The 21875-nt window shown below is 43.8% G+C and overlaps 2 protein-coding genes and 1 long non-coding RNA gene across 3 annotated transcripts in view; 2 read left to right on the forward strand and 1 right to left on the reverse strand.

Annotated features, from left to right (window-relative positions):
- The window catches only part of LOC137561625 (RUN and FYVE domain-containing protein 1-like), a 109059-nt gene extending 97985 nt beyond the window's left edge, over positions 1-11074 (forward strand). Inside the window, exon 18 of the mRNA XM_068272937.1 lies at positions 10493-11074. Coding sequence (XP_068129038.1) covers positions 10493-10636 — 144 coding nt within the window. The 3' untranslated portion in view covers positions 10637-11074. The remainder of the gene's footprint in view (positions 1-10492) is intronic.
- A 123-nt stretch (positions 11075-11197) lies between these two features.
- Positions 11198-20605, reverse strand: LOC137561627 (uncharacterized). The gene is made up of 3 exons (XR_011030074.1): positions 20549-20605; positions 20366-20429; positions 11198-11346 (listed from the first exon to the last, which is right to left on the reverse strand). It is a non-coding gene; the product is annotated as an uncharacterized lncRNA (long non-coding RNA).
- A 42-nt stretch (positions 20606-20647) lies between these two features.
- Positions 20648-21875, forward strand: part of HBEGF (heparin binding EGF like growth factor) — a 68626-nt gene continuing 67398 nt past the window's right edge. The window contains exons 1-2 of the mRNA XM_068272938.1: positions 20648-20858; positions 21073-21234. Of these exons, the coding sequence (XP_068129039.1) occupies positions 20819-20858; positions 21073-21234 (202 nt within the window). The 5' untranslated portion in view covers positions 20648-20818. The remainder of the gene's footprint in view (positions 20859-21072; positions 21235-21875) is intronic.

Raw genomic sequence — 21875 nt, forward strand, 5'->3', positions numbered from 1 at the left:
TCTATTCTCTCCTGAAAGCCAGCAGAAGCTGCTTTCGGGTTTGGCAGCAGTGCACAAACATCGAAGCAATGTGCGCATGCACACACTACGAGTCGCCTTGTGTACGTGCTGAGTACTCCCGGTCCCGCGTTTAGTGACGCATGCTGCTGGGCTTAGCGCTTGCCTACTAATGCTGACCCGGAAGCAGCTTCTGCAGGCTTGTAGGAGAGGACAGAGATGAACATGGGGGACATGAGGACTGCTCTCGGTACATACCGTTCTTACAATCCTATTTGCCTCAGATATCCTTTAAAATGCCTGCTGCACGCTATGCTCTGCACAAGGCTCCCGGCAGCTACCGTTCCTGGCTTGTTTTTTCCACCCTGAGTCTGACTCGTGATAACTGTCAAGGAGGTTAATGACCTCAGCTTTGAGATTGGTACTCAAAAAAAAAAAAAAACCTTGTGTGATGGCTTGCCATAAGCACCATGCAACTGCTCTTTAGGGTGTACGTGCCTGTGCAGACTCTGCAGATCGGGAGAAGACAGCCTAAGAAGTTATGTGCAAAGTCCAGGAGCTGCACATTGTGATAATTATTTTAAATATATAATACATTTTTTTTTTAAATTATAATATTTTTTTGGGCTTCCTCCCACATCCCAAAACCATACTGGTAAGTTAATTGTCTCTCCACCTACAATTGGCCTTAAAGTGTACCTGAGATGGCAAAAGGAAAAAAATGTATACTTATGCTGGGCTTCCTCCAGCCTCATAAGCACCGCCTCTTCCCGAGTGCCTCCGTTCTTCTACTAGTGGTCCTGGTAATCTGGCTCAGTCGTCCCAGTCTTCTCTTCCACGCATGCGCAGAAGAGCCCAGCTGGCATGGCTGGGCCAATTCCCGGGACCATTAGCAGAAGAACAGTGGCACTCGGGAGGACGGCAAGGGACTCAGCGGTGCTTATGGGGCTGGAGGAAGCCCAGCGTAAGTATAAAATTATTATCTCGTTTCCTTTAAGACTATGATAGGAACACTAGACTGACTATGATAAGGATTAGATTGTGAGCTCCTAAGGACAGTTAGTGACTACATACTCTGTGGAACATATTGGTACTATATAAATACATAATAATAATACAGTACATAATAGAGTCCCCTTACAACTATTGTAAACATAATCTGCGACCTATAATATAAAATCCTTTTCCTTTACTGAAAAGATCACATAATCCCTCCACAAGTCCGTAAACACATCTAATGACTATCCTACAGTCATTAAATAATAATAGTTATAACGTATTAGTCCAAGGAAGGGAATTGTACTGTAAGGGGTCGGGGGAAATACTTTAAAGTCTGAAAACCACTGTGTCTGCATTGCCGTGTCCTCGCTCCCGCTGACGTCACCAGTAGTGTATTGCGCATGCCCAGAACGGTCTGTGCCTGTGCAGTACGTTCCTGGTGACATCAGCGGGAGTGAGGACACAGCAACGCAAGCGCAGTGGTTTTCAGACTTTAAAGTCTGAAATTCCAGAATTGAACCGGAGGCGGGTCCAGAGCATCGGTGAGTGGCTGCATAGGCACAGAATGTCTGCAGGGGACCATTAGAAGCCCTGGGTAAGTTCAACTCATTTTCCCCCAAACCCCTTACAGTATTCCTTTAATAATCCCTGCACAACAAAAGATATAAAGATCTTCACAAAGTACCCATATAAATACATGTGATTAGTACAGTAACTTTATGCATAGGAAACTTTGTTTAGAAGACCATATCTAGATGTATTGATTATATACAGTCAGGACCGGATTTACCATAAGGCACTTTAGGCACATGTCTACAGACTAAATAATAACCACTATGAGACAGGTAGTCATCTTCTAAAGTGCATTTATAAATCTATTCCAATACACATGAAAACCCACTTCCCTGTCCCATACACATTGCACCTGCCCCGAATACACCCGCCCCACCCCCCACTACTTATGCCTGCAGGCCTAAATGACTTTAAATCTTTTAAATTAGCGCTGATATACTATAACAGTTCTAAATTTACTAATATGGCATCCTAACGAATCGTTCCGGATTGCGTTTCCACTTATATTATTGCGCTTGATATTCCATCATTCATTAACCTCAAAGGCATTGACTATAGCAGGAGTAACAGTGTCCATTAAAATAGCTTGCCAACCGTAGCCTGCATTAGTGTCTTATATTACTTAGAGTTCCTTCCACCACATCCTTTATATGGGTAACAGTCTTACTGATCAAGGAGCGAGGTTTGAAGCACACTTGCTCACCAATTCCTCCAGCTCCGTCAGATGTACGCTCACTGTGGACTTGTCGCGTCTGTAGGTTACCATCTGTTACTTCCCTACACGGATTATTTAACCACTTGCCGACCAGGGCTGTATTGGCTGATCTGTGCTGCGTGGGCTCTCCAGCCCGCAGCACAGATCAGTATTATGCCAGGGCGATCAGACTTCCCCCCTTTTTTCCCCACTAGGGGGATGTCCTGCCGGGGGGGTCTGATCGCCGTCGGCCATCTGCGTTTTGCGGGGGGGCTCCTCAAAGCCCCCCTCCGCAGCCATTTCCGCCCTCTGCCTCCTTACCTCCCTCCCTCCCTTTCTCCGTAATGCGCAGGACGGAGTTCCGTCCTGCGCATTGAAGGATAGGCTTCCGCCTATCAGATGCCGGCGATCCCCGGCCAATCAGAGGCCGGGGATCGCCGATCTGCCTTACGGCGCTGCTGCGCAGCAGCGCCGTATGATGTAAACAGCAGGGATTTCTTCCCCGATTTCTTCCCCGGGTGTTTACATTTTGCCGGCGAGCCGCGATCGGCGGCTCTCCGGCTGTTCACAGAGACACCCTCCGTGAACTGACATGGAAACCCGCAGACGACCAGTTTACACCGATCGGCGTTAGCTGGTCGTCAAGAGGTTAAGCGTTCGCGGGTTTCTCTCCGTCATCAGCAGACTCTATGGTGGCCTGTGCTGCCCAAACTTCAGCCGTTGCGTTTCACTCGCTACCTTGCGAGTTTTCGCAAGGCAACTGGGCTTTCAGAAATTGTGAGCGCCCTCTGGTGGCTTTTTAACGTTGGTCCTTATGCTTCTTCAATTCCTCGGTGCTTTCGAGCACCATCTTGTAGATATTTTCGGAAATTCATGTTTGGACTTTTCTTATATACAGTATATATTTATATTTGAAATAATATTGCTGTAGGCTAATATAGCACTATCTTGCATTCTATTTGACCCCATGAATTCCTATCCTATCTATTTTATTACTGCATGTTACTACTCACAAAATGTTCAATGGAAATCAATATTATTCCACTTGAGGAGGCACCCGGGAGACACATCACAACACGCCACAATCCTCCTGTATTCCATATATTCGTTATTTGACTGGGAGGGATCCAAGCAATGCACTACATCATAAAAACACCCCCAAGTTGAAATCTATATTAATCCCATATGGGGCCATCGTATTGCATTTGTAAATCCACATACATTCCTTCTGCAATAATATTTTATCAAAATCTCCTCGTCTAGGGCTAATTTTTAAACTATAGTTCCCTCTAAAGTTAAAGCCTTTGCAACTTTCACCCTGACACTCATTGAAATGTACTGCTACCGCAATTTCCTTCTTTTTACCTTTAATATTTAGATGTTCACCAATAAGCGTGCCTAGTTCCCGTCTTTCCAATATAAATTTCTCCACATGGGCATAATATCTGGTATATAACTTTAGTGGTTGCACATGTTATATAATCTCTGAACTTGAATTCCTTTGTCTTAGAGCTATCGGAAAAAAAGTATTTCCTTCTATGACATATCTGCAATAGGCACAATTTAAACACTTTTCTTTTTACTATAGATAAATTATGTTTTTGAAAATTATCAAAGAATGTAAATGAAGCGGCGCTTTAGGGGTTAACTAAGCTGCAGGTTCCAAACAGGGGGTTCCCAAAACCCCTAAAATAAAATACAGAAAATTATGAATCAAGGAACATGCGCTAATATATGCTATTTTCTTTTATTCTAAATATACTTTTTCCATAAAATGACAATAAAACAGTATAAAATTCCTATAATCACCCTTACTAATTATGCATTATACACACTCTCATTCATACCATCCACATTCAAGAAATTCTCCAGATCTCGGAAAATTAACTAAAAAAGGATGAAGCAAATCCCAAATCTTGTGCAAAACTTTCAGATCCACAGTCAATATTGTGATCAGAAGAAAAGGGGATTAATTATCCAATATGCATAAAATAGATTGCAATCAATTGTGGGCGTAATCTAGGTTGCAAGACTCCCAACCGTTAAGTCTGTTACTGTGGGACCCGTCTTGTTAGTATACAACGGGTTTGGTGTAAGTCTTTTATACTTCTTCAAATAATAATTAGGTACATTGTCTCATCAAGGGATACCTTTAAACAGTCTGGTGTCACTCCGTTTGTACAGCTGCGTATACAGCTAAAAGACTTCTGAGCTCTGGCTCTCCGTGTAGCTGTTCTGCAGTATCCGGGGGCATGCGTCACTTCCTACTGCTAGTTCCAGGACGACGCTCGCTCTTCCGGATCTCACCGCTATCAGCTGCTTCTCGGTGACGTCACCTCAAAGATAGAGGAGCTTGTGTATATGTGATTGGCCGCTGAGCGCTTCCACAGCCTTCCACACTCCTGAATCCTTTATAAAACAGAGAATATAATCTTATTTGCACCTCAACGCGTTTCTGCTAATAAACGTTAGCCTTCTTCAGGAGGAACAGTCTCATTTCACCGGAGTCGTCTGTTATACTGGTTGTCCTGACCATAAAGCCGCCCATATATAGGATTCTCTCCTCCCACAATCCAAGCATTGTGGGTATATGCAAATTAATCTCTCTACCTGTTTTAACCTCTTCCATACCCTCATTCAATCCATCCTATATTAACATACATGTGAGCAGCAATTGCAAGGGTTAATTGTTAAAAACATATTATTTAAAAAAATGCAAAAGTTTCCATCTCGCTATTTAACCCTTTAGGGATTAATGTATCCAATTGGAAGATCCACTTAGACTCATTCCTAGACATTTTCTTAATAAAATCACCCCCTCTTAAGCTTTTCTTTATCACTTCCAGACCAAAAAAGATGGTACCTCTTAGGGTTCCCCCATGTTTCTCTTTATAATGGTTAGAGAGTGGGTGTTTTTCATTTTTCTTTATGATGTTCTTAAAATGTTCACCAATACGTGTATGTAGTGCCCGTTTGGTTCTACCTACATACAATTTACAGCATGGACACTGTATACAATATATGACTCCACTGGTATTACAGGTAATAGAGTCTTTAATTTTATAGCACACCCCACCTGCTGTTGTCACTTCCATAATTCTACCAGGGTTGTGTGTCGCCTTACAGCCAACACACAAACCACATCTGATGAATCCATTTTTCCTTTTCGATTCTGTTACATCTCTTTTACTTTCATTTGCAGCTGTAGCTATTGATAGCCCAATATTTGGAGCCTTTCTGAAAATTAGTCTAGGGATTTCTGGCAATAAGTCACCCAAGATTTTATCCTCTTTTAATACCCTCCAATGTTTTTTCACAATACCTGCTATCGATTTCGATTGAGAGGTATATTGGAGGACCAGAGGAAGATCCACATTACTTTTTTCTGTCTTGACTTTTGGAGCCAACAAATCTTCTCGACTCTGTTTCTCTATAAGGCTTCTAGATTCCTCAATCTGGTCTCTTGGGTAACCTTTTTCCAGAAGACAGTCCACGAGACCATCCGCTTCTATATTGTAATTTGTTATCTCTGTGCAATTACGGCGTAGCCTCGTGAACTGTCCCCTGGGAATACCATTTAGCCACCTTGGCAAATGGCAGCTACTGTAAAGAATATAACTGTTTACGTCAACATTTTTCTGGAAGGTCTTGGTCTTTAAAATTCCTGATTCTATATATATTTCTAAATCCAAGAAATTAATCCTTTGATCACTTATATTTGCAGTGAACTTTATATTCCAGTCAGTATCATTAACAGTGCTCACAAATTGTTCCAGTGAGCTTCGGTCACCTTGCCAGATCAGCAGCACATCGTCTATAAAACGACGCCATAGGACCCGGCTCGCACCGGGACCACCCACTCCATATATATTGTGGGTCTCCCAGTAAGACATAAATAAATTTGCATAAGCCGGTGCGAACCGGGTCCCCATCGCTGTGCCGCTGACCTGCAGGTACCACTCTTCCCCATACTGGAAATAATTATGTTCCAGAATGAATTGTATAGCCTCTAGGATGAAGTCTGACTGCAATGCACTCATGTTCTCATCACCATCCAGATAAAATTTGACCGCTTCCAGTCCTTTCTGGTGTTCTATTATAGTATATAGCGATGTTACATCAAGAGTGCACAACAGCCATCCCTCCTCCCATTTCACACCTTCCAGAATATTTAAAATATGTTTGGTATCCTCCAGATAGGCTTCAGTTTCCTTAGTATACTTTTGTAAAAAAGAGTCCACATATCTAGAAAGGTTAGAGGTTAGGGACCCTACCCCGGATACAATGGGTCTGCCAGGAGGGGCTTGTATACACTTATGGGCCTTTGGCAGGTGATAGAATAAGGGTTTTCTAGGAAACCTCACGTTCAAATATTCATATTCTTTCAATGACAAAATGTTCTGATCAAATCCCTTATCTAATAATGTTTTTAATTCCTTCTCAAATCCAAAGATGGGGTCACTCCTCATAACATGATATGTATTTTCATCTCCCAACAATCTCATTGCTTCCTGATGGTATGCACTAGTATCTTGTACAACAATGCCTCCACCCTTGTCCGCTGGCCGTACAGTGATCGCTGGATATTCGCGTATTTTTCTTATAGCTGCCCTTTCTCCTTTTGTTAAATTGTCATATATTTTCTTAGGTTTTAGGCATCTAATGTCTCGCTCTACAAGATTCTCAAACGCGGTCATTGCGTCACTGTATTCACTCAGCGGAAAAAAGGTTGAGGGTCTTTTTAAAGATGTATGTTGACAGGTATTTTGCTGTATTTCTTCCTGTATAGGCCTTTTCAGGAAATATTTCTTTAACCATCTTAGCGGTATGGACGAGCTCAGCTCGTCCATCACCGCCGATGGCTGCCGCTCAGGCCCTGCTGGGCCGATTTTGTTCAAATAAAGAGCAGCACACGCAGCCGGCACTTTGCCAGCCGCGTGTGCTGCCCGATCGCCGCCGCTCTGCGGCGATTCGCCGCGAGCAGCGGCGAAAGAGGGTCCCCCCAGCCGCCTGAGCCCAGCATAGCCGGAACAAAAAGTTCCGGCCAGCGCTAAGGGCTGGATCGGAGGCGGCTGACATCAGGACGTCGGCTGACGTCCATGACGTCACTCCGCTCGTCGCTATGGCGACGATCTAAACAAAACAAGGAAGGCCGCTCATTGCGGCCTTCCTTGTTTATTCTGGGCGCCGGAGGCGATCGGAAGAACGCCTCCGGAGCGCCCTCTAGTGGGCTTTCATGCAGCCAACTTTCAGTTGGCTGCATGAAATAGTTTTTTTTAAATTTAAAAAAAACCCTCCCGCAGCCGCCCTGGCGATCTTAATAGAACGCCAGGGTGGTTAAGCATATCTTCCGCATAAATTTCTTTATGTCGACATATGTCTTAAATTGATTTATTTTATTACAGGGAGCAAATTTTAAGCCCTTTTTCAAGAGACTCACTTCCTCTTTTGTTAATTGGCGTTCACTGATGTTGAATATACCTCCCCCCCCTTGTTCATCTCCCCCTATTTGGTTACCCTCTTCCAGTACTGTCACCTTTTTTGATTTCCTCCTCCCCCCCCTACACCCCCTTTTCCGGGGATTGGCCGGGGTGTCCGTAAAAAATATTGGCTGATAGAATTCCTTGGGGGCTCAACTATAATATTATGACTATTTTTCGGTTTTATAAAATCCTTATTCCTCCGATGTGACATTTGGGGATTTCGATGTGTAGGTGCCGGTGATTGTCTGGGTCTACTGTTATTTTTTCTGAAACCTCTCTGCCTAGTGAGGGGTCGTCCACTTGGGGTTCTGTTTCTATCTACTGGATTTCTATTTATACCCGAGTTACCCGACAATGGTGTAAATCTATTGGAGATTGGTATATTCATTGTTATTGGGTTGGGATTAGCTTGATTCATTATATTTATCTTTCCCTGGTTGTCTATTACCACTTCTATCATGACTTGTTTGGTTAGGTCGTAGACCCTCTTCCCAAACTATTGAATGTTGTGACTTTGTACATTCTCCCCTTTCCTCCTCCAAGTCTGACTCCTCTGTGGTGTCATCTTCACTAATGTCCACATAATCTTGCAAAAGTGAATACTTACCCACTGTCTCTTCCATATTTTCTCCAGTTTCATCAATTGTCTCTAGGGTTCCTATCTCACTTTGAGTGTTATCACCCCCCCTACACTCTTCCATTATTAATTTCGGTTGCTCTCCTGTAACTGGCACCGAGTCTCTAATAAATTTCTTAATTTTTTTGCTGACAATCTCTTTCTCTAATGTTTCAAGCCTAGCTTATATACTTACCTCTAGACTTTTATAGTCATTTTGCGATTTATGGGGGACCAATATCTTCTGAATATCCCTGATTTCACCCCCTAATTTTCTAGATTGGGCTTTTCTTGCATCTAAAACAAATTGTGTGGTTTCCATAGAAAACACATGGAACATATAGTCCCATTTTTCCAAAGTTTCCTCATCTGCCAGATCCTCTGATAAAACTTTTGCTACTGCCAAACCCCTCGGGGCAATTTCCCATTGCAAATATCTTTCCAGTGAGGCAACCTCCCATACATTTTTTGTCTCTTTAACCATCAATCTTTCTAATTCTTTCATAGTATGAGTCATGTCATAATGTTCAACTTCTCTTATTACACCATTATCTTGATTAAAAAATTCTCTCACTCTACTACCCTGATTAATCCTAAACTCCCACAGGACAACCAGTATAACAGACGACTCCGGTGAAATGAGACCGTTCCTCCTGAAGAAGGCTAACGTTTATTAGCAGAAACGCGTTGAGGTGTAAATAAGATTATATTCTCCGTTTTATGAAGGATTCAGGAGTGTGGAAGGCTGTGTAAGCGCTCAGCGGCCAATCACATATACACAAGCTCCTCTATCTTTAAGGTGACGTCACCGAGAAGCAGCTGATAGCGGTGAGATCCGGAAGAGCGAGCGTCGTCCTGGAACTAGCAGTAGAAAGTGACGCATGCCCCCGGATACTGCAGAACAGCTACACGGAGAGCCAGAGCTCAGAAGTCTTTTAGCTGTATACGCAGCTGTACAAACTGAGTGACACCAGACTGTTTAAAGGTATCCCTTGATGAGACAATGTACCTAATTATTATTTGAAGAAGTATAAAAGACTTACACCAAACCCATTGTATACTAACAAGACGGGTCCCACAGTAACAGACTTAACGGTTGGGAGTCTTGCAACCTAGATTACGCCCACAATTGATTGCAATCTATTTTATGCATATTGGATAATTAATCCCCTTTTCTTCTGATCACAATATTGACTGTGGATCTGAAAGTTTTGCACAAGATTTGGGATTTGCTTCATCCTTTTTTAGTTAATTTTCCGAGATCCGGAGAATTTCTTGAATGTGGATGGTATGAATGAGAGTGTGTATAATGCATAATTAGTAAGGGTGATTATAGGAATTTTATACTGTTTTATTGTCATTTTATGGAAAAAGTATATTTAGAATAAAAGAAAATAGCATATATTAGCGCATGTTCCTTGATTCATAATTTTCTATGTTTTTGAAAATGTCTACAGGCGCCTGATGATGGAAAGGTGGCTCACTCCCCTCTCCAAGTGCCTCCCTCCTGCATTACCTCACTCCCCTCCCCAAGTGCCTCCCTCCTGCCTTACCTCACTCCCCTCCCCAAGTGCCTGCCTTACCTCACTCCCCTCCCCAAGTGCCTGCCTTACCTCACTCCCCTCCCCAAGTGCCTGCCTTACCTCACTCCCCTCCCCAAGTGCCTTCCTCCTGCCTTACCTCACTCCCCTCCCCAAGTGCCTCCCTCCTGCCTTACCTCACTCCCCTCCCCAAGTGCCTCCCTCCTGCCTTATCTCACTCCCCTCCCCAAGTGCCTCCCTCCTGCCTTACCTCACTCCCCTCCCCAAGTGCCTCCCTCCTGCCTTACCTCCCTCCCCAAGTGCCTCCCTCCTGCCTTACCTCACTCCCCTCCCCAAGTGCCTCCCTCCTGCCTTACCTCACTCCCCTCCCCAACTGCCTCCCTCCTGCCTTACCTCACTCCCCTCCCCAACTTCCTGCCTTACCTCACTCCCCTCCCCAACTGCCTCCCTTCTGCCTTACCTATGCAAAGTCCCAAGCAAAAGTGTAAATGAGAGGTTACTCACCCAGCTCTTTATAACTACTTTTTACTGTAGTATGTATGCACCTTATACATGGTCACAAATGACTTTTTTTTTCTTTCTTTTGTAGCATCATTGCCGAAACTGTGGCGACATCTTTTGCAACACATGCTCAAGTAATGAACTGTCACTGCCCTCCTACCCAAAGCCTGTGCGTGTGTGCGATACCTGCCATAACTTACTACTTCAGAGGTGCTCCTCAAACTGTTCCTGAGCTAATACCGGAATCCAGCCGCCAGGGCAGAATGTTACAGCTAATGTTTTACTGAACTGTAGAGAGAAAGCAAGTCTATTTTCTACTATTTCTACTACTCCTCGTTAGAAATATTACACGAATGTCTATTTTTCTGCTACTGCCTTGATGAGATTCAGCTGCCATACTAATATGAGATCAGTGAAGACTGTGTTGTATTTTGTCAGAAGTATTACAGACTGTTTGTGTGAGTCAGTACAGCCAGTGTAATGCCATTCATGTTCTGTACGTCAATGGTGATTATAGGAACACGCACCTGCATTCGTAAATCACAAGAAACGTGCCTTTGCTTTTACATCACTTTGAAGAAAAATATGCAGATCATATTTGATACAAACCATTTCTTGATACCACAAAATAAAGAAATATAAATTTGTTTATTGATTCATTTAAAACAAAGTGTGTGCTTTTTTATCATTTATCATACAGTAATACAAAAAAAATTTCCTTGGTATATTCACAATAATACAGCAAGGTTGTTTACACTACTGAGCTAAAGCATCACAGAAACATTCTTGTAGCTTTGTGTGGTTGTTTTCATGTAATGGCCCGGCGGGATACAATTGACTCATGTTTGGTACTTGACATACAAAGAACACAGGTTCCAGCAGGATATCCGGAGAGGCAGTCAGTTTCACTAAGGGCTCCTTTCACACTTCAGCCCTTGAGGTCTGTAGCAACCGAAAATATAATGATTCAATTACATTGGGGCATCAGTGATGCACTACAGCAGGTTTTGCCTACTGAACAATGTGTGCAATTACAGCGGCAAGGATTGCCCAGCAAGCTCATGGTGAACCAGGACTCCTAGGAGTGTGTCAGGGGCTGAAAGAGACCAAAAAGCCTCCTTACTAAAATGCTATGCAAAACAGAAGAAGTTTGCCTTCTTGAAAAAAAAAAAAAAAAAGGTATTTGCTATCATTTAGGTAGAAGTAAGCTTTGAAGTGTCCCACAATGCACCACTGTTGAATATGCAAATCATCTCTTTGTTGTCCCTGATAGCTACACACCTCTAGAACCGCTGGAATGCAATGATGTGTCAGTTCTAATCACAACGTGATTGCTCTAAACCAACCTGAAACAGGCTGTATTCATGTTGGATCAGTTTGGCTCTGTAATATTAACAAGCTGACACATCATTACATTCCAGCAGGTCTGGAGGTGTGTAGCTATCATGGACCACAAAGAGATGATTTGCATATTCAGCAGTGATGCATTGTGGGACACCTATGCTCACTCCAACCTGAATAATTGCAAATACCTTCTGTTTTAAGAATGCAAAATTATATTTTGCTTCCCAGTGGCAGTGATGAAAACTTTTATGGACTGTATGCGTCCCATTGCACTAATGCACAATGTTAAACTATGTGCATAGTATGCAAGTAGTCTTAATGAATGTGGATTAATGTATGGACACATTCATCACTATGCATCATGCTGAGTGGAGGCCATGCTGCTCTACTTAATTTTTTTTTTTTTTTTTAAAGGAGTCAGGAGTCATCAAGCAATGTCCCCTACCGCCCGATCTACTTACCTGGGGCATCCTCCAGCCCCTTGTAGCTGACATGTCCCACGCCGCAGCTCCGCTCTCAGCCACTGTGCCAGGGTCCCCACCGGTGCAGAGGGCGGCCTCGAGGTCGTCCTTACTTTGCCTGTTGTCAGTCAAGTCCACGTTGTCCGGAACGTACTGCACAGGCGCATTAGTTATGTGACTGCACAGTACAGTCCAGACAGCATGGACTTGATTGACAGCAGCGCAGGCGCAGTAGAGAATGGCCTGATGAGACACCGTGCGGGGATCCCGGGCCACGACTGAGAGCGGAGCTGCGGAGTGGGACATGACTGTTGCAAGGGGCTGGAGGAAGCTCCAGGTAAGTAGATCAGGGGGTAAGGGACATTGTTGATGACTCATTTAAAGGGACTCTGTAACAAAAATGTCGTGTTTTCTACCATCCTACAGGTTCCTAAACCTATTATAATGTGCTCTGGCTTACTGCAGCACTTTCTACTATCACCATCTCTGTAATAAATCAGCTTATCTTTCCCCTGTCGGACTTGTCGTCCTGTGTCTGGAAGGCTGCCAACTCTTCAGTGTGATCTGCTATGCATGCCCCCTCTATGCACCATCCCCTGTGTGTGTGTGTGTGTGTTATTTACATTAGCCAGCTTTTCTCTGCTCTCTTATCTTTTACAAGCTGGATAATCCTCTGTTCACATACTAATGAGTCACATTCTGCAGAATTACAGGCAGAGCTGTCTGCAAGAAGAAACAAACAATCAGCTTGTAACTCTTCAGTGAGCTGCAGGGGGAAAGAAACACACAAATGATCTCTTGGGATTCAAAAGGAAGGCTGTATACAGCCTGATTGTGTATGGATGTATTTTCTATGTGTGGACATACTGTACATCAACCTACTTCCTGTTTTGGTGGCCATTTTGTTTGTTTACAAACAAACTTTTTAAAACTGTTTTTGACTAATTTTAATGCGGCGGGGAGCGGCGAAATTGTGACAGAGGGTAATAGGAGATGTCCCCTAACACACTGGTATGTTTACTTTTGTGTGATTTTAACAATACAGATTCACTTTAAGTGATCTGTAGATATAGTGGTGATGCCTGGTGAACACGTTAAATTTGGACCTCGAAAAAAAAAAGTTTGTAAAAAACACTACAGCCCCTCGTCAGAGAAAATAATCACTTATCCAGCCATACAGATTGGGTGGCCGGGAGTTAAAACCACTAAGCACATAGCCTTTCCTCTAAGAAGACACTTGGCTTTCTAAATTAGGGAGGCATGTTGGAAGGGGGAATGGGGGGTTGTAAGGCGGACAATCTATCGCCATTCCACAAAGCCTTTTGTTACAATGCTGAGGATCAAGGAGATATTCACTCCATGATTCCCCCCCGAACCTTTTCCCAAGGAGGTGGTACACTTCAGGTGCATGGGTGGGAGAGGAATTTTTGGGGTACTTGGAGTCCGTCGGTGGTTTCATAAACTGAGGAGTCGGACCATGTTTGTACCAACTCCACAGCCCTGGTAAGTATAAGGAGTCAGAGCAATTTTGGGTACCAGAAACCACAGTCGGTGGATTTACAAACTGAGGAGTTGGATGATTTTTGTACCAACTCCACAGCCCTGGTTGCAGTCCTCCACCTACTGCTCAGTAGGGTTTAGCTCAGGAGACATGCTTGGTCAGTCCAACACCTTTACACCCGCCCCCCCTCCCCTTTTTTTTTTTTTGTAAGCAAGGCAGTGGTAGTCTTGGAGGTGTGCCAAACCACAGTATGGTCTTGACCACTGTGCTTCAGCTCAGTTTAAGGGTGTTGGCAATCTTCTTATAGCCTAGAAGACGATCAGCGCCTCTGAGTTCAGCAATAGCCGGCTACTACTGCCTTGGTGCCTGAATAGACACCTGCCAATCCCAGCACCCAAGTCACTGGATCTGCCCAGAGGTGTCTTCTGTATTAGGTAGCATCCCCCAGTAAAGGTAGCTAAAGATGCCCCTTCCCCCAGTATTATGTACTCTTCACTAGGTAGCAAGAGGTAGCCCCTCCAGTATCGGTAACCAGAGGGGCCCCTAGTATTAGGTAGAATCCAAATTTTTTTTTTTTTTACTACAATCAAGTTTCTCTCGGTAACTGGGAACACAACATCCCAGTTTAGCAAAGTATAGTGAATGGTCCACTGTAATCTGCAACCAGGAACCAAGTACATAATTATTTTTACTCTCATGACAATACTGCCCTATTTTCTGTCACTCTGTCTGTCAAAGGGCTGTCCTCATGTAATACTCCCTTAAGTTGCTATGTATCCATTACAGACCAACAGCTAATGTTACATAATTATTCTGTAAGTCAACAAATAGGGTTTCATAATGTGTTACAACGAATTGTAATGTGTCTTCTATGTACTGGTAAAGGATCTGCATGTTCATAGTTACACTGTAGCATAGTTCTTGATGTTTTAGTTACTATTGGAATCTGGGAATGCATTCATACTGTGAATGCGTTCCCGATTTTCTAAAAAGGAAATTGTATTTCTGCTGCATTTTCCATGTGCTTTGAGGTCAGCATAGTGAAAATCGCAAAATGCAAAAATCGTATGAAGTGCGATGTGTGATTTTGGTGTGAAAGAGCCCTGAGTAGGGTTAAAGGGAACCTTAAAGAGACTCCGTAACAAAAATTGTATCCTGTTTTTTATCATCCTACATGTTCCAAAAGCTATTCTAATGTGTTCTGGCTAACTGCAGCACTTTCTACTATGACAGTCTCTGTAATAAATCAATGTATCTTTCCCCTGTCAGACTTGTCGGCCTGTGTCTGGAAGGCTGCCAAGTTCTTCAGTGTTGTGGTTCTGCTATGAACTCACCCTTTCTGGCCCCTCTATGCACACTGCCTGTGTGTTATTTAGATAAGAGAGAAGAGAGAAGCTGCTCTAATCAGCTGGATAAATCGTCCTCTGAGCTGGCTGGGCTTTCACATACTGAGGAATTACAAACAAGGGCAAAGCTGTTTGCAAGAAGAAAATAGCAGCCTGAAACTTCAGTGCATGGGGGAAAGAAACACACAAATGATCTCTTGAGATTCAAAAGGAATGCTGTATACAGCCTGCTTATGTATGGATGTATTTTCTATGTGTGGACATACTGTACATCAACCTACTTCCTGTTTTGGTGGCCATTTTGTTTGTTTACAAACAAACTTTTTAAAACTGTTTTTAACCACTTTTAATGCGGCGAGGAGCGGCGAAATTGTGACAGAGGGTAATAGGAGATGTCCCCTAACGCACTGGTAGGTTTACTTTTGAGCGATTTTAACAATACAGATTCTCTTTAAGAGAGAGGAATATGGAGGCTGCCATCTTCATTCCTTTTTAAACAATGCTAGTTGCCTGGCTGAATTGCTGAACTTTAGGCTTTAGTTGTTTTTGAGTCACACACATGCAGCCAGTGACGTCAGACCAGAGTCAAAGCATCTGTTCTGCATGCTCATTCTGGATCAGTAACTTAATATGTACCTGAAAGGAAAAAAGTGTCCTTAGGGGGTACATACCTTGAGAGGGGGAAGCCTCTGGATCCTAAAGAAGCTTCCCTCATCCTCCTCACCAGAGGGGACTCAGCGCTGGCACCCCCAAAGATCTGCTGACAAGGGCTTGTCAGGAGTGCGCGCAGTAGTGGCTTTCCGATGGGCTCCGGCAGAGATAGCAGAGCCCGATGGGGTCCATTCTACTGCACAGGCAGTTCTCGTCTGTGCAGTAGAGCGCACCCGATCAGGATCGGCTATTGGGGGGGGGGGGGGGGCAACACTGGAAAGAGACTGTGCATGGGGATGGGGGAAGCCTCATTAGGATACAGAGTGCTAAGTACCGCCCAATGCCACTTTTTTCCCTACTTTAAATTATTATATGCAGAACGTCACCATAGAAGTCAAGCAACTGACATTGTTTATTAGAGAATGAAGATGGCAGGCTCTGTATTCCTCTCCCTTCAGGTTTCCTTTAAGGACCTTTAAGTTTGCAGCTAGTTGGTGTGACCCAATGGCTGTTGCACACCACACCCATTGCCATGTGTTAAGCATTTTTAAAGGGATACTTAAACCTGGCATTAAAAAAAATGACTTTTACTCACCTGGGGCTTCTACCAGCCCCCTGCAGCCATCCTGTGCCCTCGCAGTCACTCACAGATCCTCCGGTCCCCCCGCTGTCAGCTAGTTTTGTTTCACCGACCGACCTGGCCACATGTAGCCTTCTTCGCGTTTCCATTAGCAATAGCATTCTGCGTCTGCGCAGGACGCTATTGTGGACAGGAATGCGCAGTGAGCCTTTCAGCCGAAACCGAGACTAGCTGGCGGCGGGGGACAGGAGGATCCGTGAGTGACTGCGAGGGCACAGGGCGGCTGCAGGGGGCTGGTAGAAGCCCCAGGTGAGTAAAACTGAACTTTTATGCCAAGCATAAGTACCCCTTTAATGCTGGAATGGTCCTTTTGTCTGATTATCAGTAAGTATATTTACAAAGCTCACAGATAGATGAATACCACTGGCTTAGGTGTGCTTTATAGACTTTAATGACTTTAGTTTTGGGTTCATGGTATTTATGTTATGCAGTCACCACTCACAATAAATGTAACTGGTTGTATATCCCTCATATAACTTATCAGCAGTATAAAATCATAACTTTTTATTTTTTTTTTTACTATGTACTGATCAGATATACAGTAGAGTCTTGGTTATCCAGCATTAATGGGGATTGGCTGATGAAATCCCTCACTGAGCCTTCAGTCTGGCTTTGCTCAGGAATCATTATAGCTGAGTCTGTCTTCTCTGATGTCTTTTCAAGCCTGCCCCCTTCTAACTCTGCTCAGGAATCATTATAGCTGAGTCATTATAGCAAAGCCAGATTGAATGCTCAGTGGGGGTTTTTATCAGGGCTGATAACAAGCAAGCTGAACAGTGAAGAATGAAACAGAGAGCAGGGTAGGTGTTTTCTCTAATGTTCCTATTGATATATATGGTAAAATACATGAGGGTGTTTCGTCTCTGGTTCACTTTAAAGTCAGAAATTCTGGAAGTGAACCGGCAGCAGGGACCTGAGCATCAGTGAGTGGCTGCGCAGGCACAGGACGTCTGTGGGGGACCGTTAGAGGCCCCAGGTAAGTTCAACTCTTTTCCCCCTACCCCCCTACAGTACTCCTTTAAGGAAAATCTTGTAGTATGGGCATATTTAGGGCTCGTTTCCACTAGGAGCGATTCGCTATTTCCATGTATGCTATTTCAGGCTGGGAAACACAGGCTATTGAAATCATGTAGCAAAAAATAAATAAATAAATAAATAAAAGGGTCACGCTAAAGTAAATTGGATGCAGCTGGGGACATTGGACTGGAATAAGGACTTGGTAGAATTGTATCCAAGGTAAAGTAGCAGAAGAAGCAAATAGGATTTTCACATGCACAGAAAAGACGGGAAATGAAAACATTTAGCCCTATATGCCATTGTTCCTGTACAAATCACCTGTAAGGCCACATCTGGAATATGGAACTCAAATCCGAGAACATTGTAGGAAAGACAATGGAATTTTAAAATGGATACAAACACAGGTTACAAAATTAATCAGAGGGATAGGTAGTCTAAATTGGAAAGATTAGACAAATTGGGCAAATTAGGTTGCTAAAAAGACCATCGATTGGGAATATTGCATGTGTCTAGAGTGTGTACAGTAGCCGTTCGACATCACCTAAAGATCGAGCACGCCTGTTCCTTAGTGATTCCAGCACTTTAGAACCCCAATTGTATTGTTAATCCACCTACTGCGGGAAGCTAACCTGTAGGCTAGAGACGAGTTTGTATAAAACTTGGTCACAATCTTTTGCCTGAGGGATTGAATACCGATCTCTGCTGGGCAACAAAAATTGCAAGTGTGTATGTAGCTTGAGAATAAACAGTTCAAGGGACGAAAGCACATGAACTGTGTATGAATGAAAGGAGATTTTACCATATTTTGTACACAGGTTCATCATTGTAATAGATTTTATGATGTGGAATATATTAGCACAGGGAGTAATTATTGTCGATTCTACATGACTACATCTGCATTAAAAGGTGGCTTAGATGTTTTCCTTACATTGAAGGAAGAGTACAACTGTAACTACTAAAAATAGGATGGTGATATTTTGATAGTCAGGCAACGTTCACAGTGGTGCAGTGCGGTGCGATGTAATTCGGCTTACCGGACTGCAATGCACCACCTACGAGACGTTCACAGCGGCGAGTGCGTTGCGGGATATAAAGGGTTGCGGCATCATAACGCACGGCATGCAGTGTGTTACTACTAAACATGCGTGTTAACAGTGAAAGTGAAGCATACTTTTATTTGGCTGTATGCTTCACTGTACCCAACCCAAGGTGAGGATAACGTGCGGTGCTGCTGTCACAGGGAATGTAAAGCAATGGCCACTTTCACAGTGGTGCATTGCAGTGTAAAGGCTGCTTTGTAACGCGGCTTACCGCACTGCAATGCACCGCCTATGTGACATTCACAGTGCGGTGGGTGTGTTGCAGTATAACAGGTCGCAGTACGGTGCATGCAGTGAATTACCGCTAAATGTGCGCAATAACAGCAAAAGTGAAGCATACTTTTCATTGTATGCTTCGCTGGACCCACACACCGTGCAGATAATGTGCGACGCCGCTGTCCCGATCAGTTGCGTTTCTGCTGTCACAGGGAACCCAACGCAAAGGCCGCTGTGAAAGTGGCCTAGGGACTTTTTCACACTATATGCAATGCGAAGCACATACACTTTAGCAAGACCATTCAATCACACCTATGTGTTTGTGAGCACTGCGATGCATTCTCCCATCTCCCCCCCCCCCCCCCCCCAAAAAAAAAAGCATACATGTATGAAAAAAAAATACTGCATTAGTGCATGTGTACTGTGTAGTAGCGCAACACTGCAGAGTGAAAGAACCCTCTGGGAGAAAAGTTTTGCCCTTGCTACTTTTTCCAACCTCTGGATTGCCGTACAGAGGGGAAATGAAAAAAGATCGCCATTTTTTGTTCTCCAACAAATCTGTCTGATCACCGCGTTTATAACATCATATTATAATAACTAGGGCTACCCCACCACCTGCACCCACCCGCCCGAAAGATCCATGGGAGCAGCTGACAGGTGTTGGATGCTTTACCGTCAACCACCCATGTGATTGAACCCTTAGGCCCTTTACACACTATGTACATTGTGATCCAATCTCATAACAACTCTGTTGAAAAGTGACATTGCACGTTACACATGAGATGTGACACAATGCAGTGCATACAGTAAAGCATACAGTACTATTAAAAGTATGCTTCACTGCCCCTGTAAATGCACTCGTTAACCTGTAAATGCACTGCTTGCGGAACGTTATCTAGACAGATCCCGCCAAACTGCAATCAGTATGCTAGCCCCAGAGGAATATCATTGCATCGCATTGATATTGTGCTTTGCAATACATCACATATAGGGCTTGATTCACAAAGCGGTGCTAACTGTTAGCACGCCTGTGAAAACCCCCTTAGCACGTCTAAACGAGCTTTTCGCGCGCAAAACTTTATGCACGTAAAACTTTACGTGCGTACTGCACAGGGCGCTCCGCGCGAAGTGCCCATTAAAGCCTATGGGACTTAGCGCGCGCAAAACTTTGCGCACGTAAACTTAGCGTGCGATCTGATTGAGAAATCCGGTGCTAACCTACTTAGCACCCTGGTTAGCACGTCTAAAGACTTTAGACGTGCACGTCTAAAGACTTTAGACGTGCTAAGTAGGTTAGCACTGCTTTGTGAATCAAGCCCATAGTGTTCAAGGAGCCTATTAAGCCACATTCACAGTGATCGTTGTGTTGCATTCCCTGTGACAGCAGGAATGCAACGGATCAGGAAAAGGGCACTGCATGTTACCCACGCATTGCAATCACTTGTATAAATGCTTTGAATAGTAGTAATCATGAATAAGCGTTCCCCATTCCCTTCTTGCACTATGGCTGTCCTTAGCAGGTTTTGGTGCACCATATGAATTGTTCTAAGCCCCTTAGCTACCTCACTGCCCTAAACTAAGGACATACAGTACAAAACTGATCAAAACCATGCAGAAATATGAAGTTTGGAAAATCACTTAATTTGAGTAGCTAGCTATATGAATTCAAAGGGGAAAAAACATACCACAAATCAGGTACAGCTGATTTACACACCAGACTCCAGAGTGATGAATCTTCTCCCGGGAATTCTGTAGGGTAAAATCAGTTAGTAGTTACTAGTTTATTTGAAGGAAGTTGTGTGACCCCTTCATGAACCTGCTAATCACCAGGCAAGTCAGGAGGGCACTGCGATGATTTTAGTAACCACCTCTTCTTGACTAGATGAGCATAGTACACCTACAGTGGTGCCGAGGTCCTCGCTGGCCACATGCTCGGGAGCTAGTGAGAGAAGGGCGTGGTGAGTCATATTTAAGGAACTCTCCGGACACGACATCATCACTGCAGTCAGTGACAAGCGGGGGGCTCAGAAGACTGAAGGCTCCATGCTAGTGATCTGTATGGCTCGCTATAGCTCTGCTCTGGGCGCCTCAGCACGGCCACAGACTTAGCGCCAGCCCGGCTCTCTCTGGATACAAACATGAAGTTCATGAAGATCCTTTTTGTGATTCTGATTGAAGGTAGGGTGGCCTCTTCTTCTCCATTCTTTCACAAGTTGCTTTGAGCTCTCACTATTTTTGGTCCATGGCTTCTATAAATGGCTACTATCGTAGTACTCTGTGAAATGTAGCACAGGTTATATTTAGCAGTCTTCAGCTTCCCCCCCTCTTGCTGTTTGAAAAAACATTGTAAAACGTTATCAAGCAACCAATGCATTTTCTTTTCTCCCTGTAGGCTTAGTTTCCTTTGTTTTACTTCATGGAGCAGTAATTGGATCTCACCAAAATGAAGTTTTCAGTAAAGCCACCAATGACATTGGAGCGGTTGGAGAAATATACCAGCGAAAGGATAAGGCACTAATAACAACAGGGAATGATATTATTCAGTCTTCAAGAGGTAGGTGTCAAGGCTCGCATATTCTGGTGGACTTGGTGAGATTTGGACGCTGTAAATTATTGATGTTATATGCGAAATGAGGCTTTGATCAGGGAGACTGTTTTGATGTTTATTTATGTGTACAGTTTATTTTAAGAAAGTGTGTTGTGGGTTGCTATTAATATCGGGATTATGTAGCGCGCTATAAACCATTTAGACTCGGTAGACACAATGATGGGCCAAGCTGGAATGGGTACCATATGAAAGGTTCTGTACTCCCTTTGGTGGTAGTGGAAGCATATGGCTAGGTTCACACTGGTGCGTTGCATGTCCTGTAAAACAGGATCCCAGCGGAGGGGAAAAGTCACATTGTGTGTGCGTGACGCATACGGTTAATGAAAGTTGCTTCACCTCAACTGTAAATGCGCACGTTGTCTGGTACCACGTTGCATGCCTCAAATTTGACTCACGCATTCCACTGCTCCACAATGCACCGCACAGTGTACTACCTTATATCGGGTACATGGAAATGGATCCATTCTACATAATAAATTGTGCAGGTCAGGAATGTCGGTTGCAGAATTGTGATACATTGCTAGCGGACTTTGTGAACGGGTCCATAAACCCTTTGCTGCTGTCCCTTACAGAAAATGGACTAGCAG

The sequence above is a fragment of the Hyperolius riggenbachi genome, chromosome 3 (assembly GCF_040937935.1).
Source record: "Hyperolius riggenbachi isolate aHypRig1 chromosome 3, aHypRig1.pri, whole genome shotgun sequence".
Taxonomy (NCBI): domain Eukaryota; kingdom Metazoa; phylum Chordata; class Amphibia; order Anura; family Hyperoliidae; genus Hyperolius; species Hyperolius riggenbachi.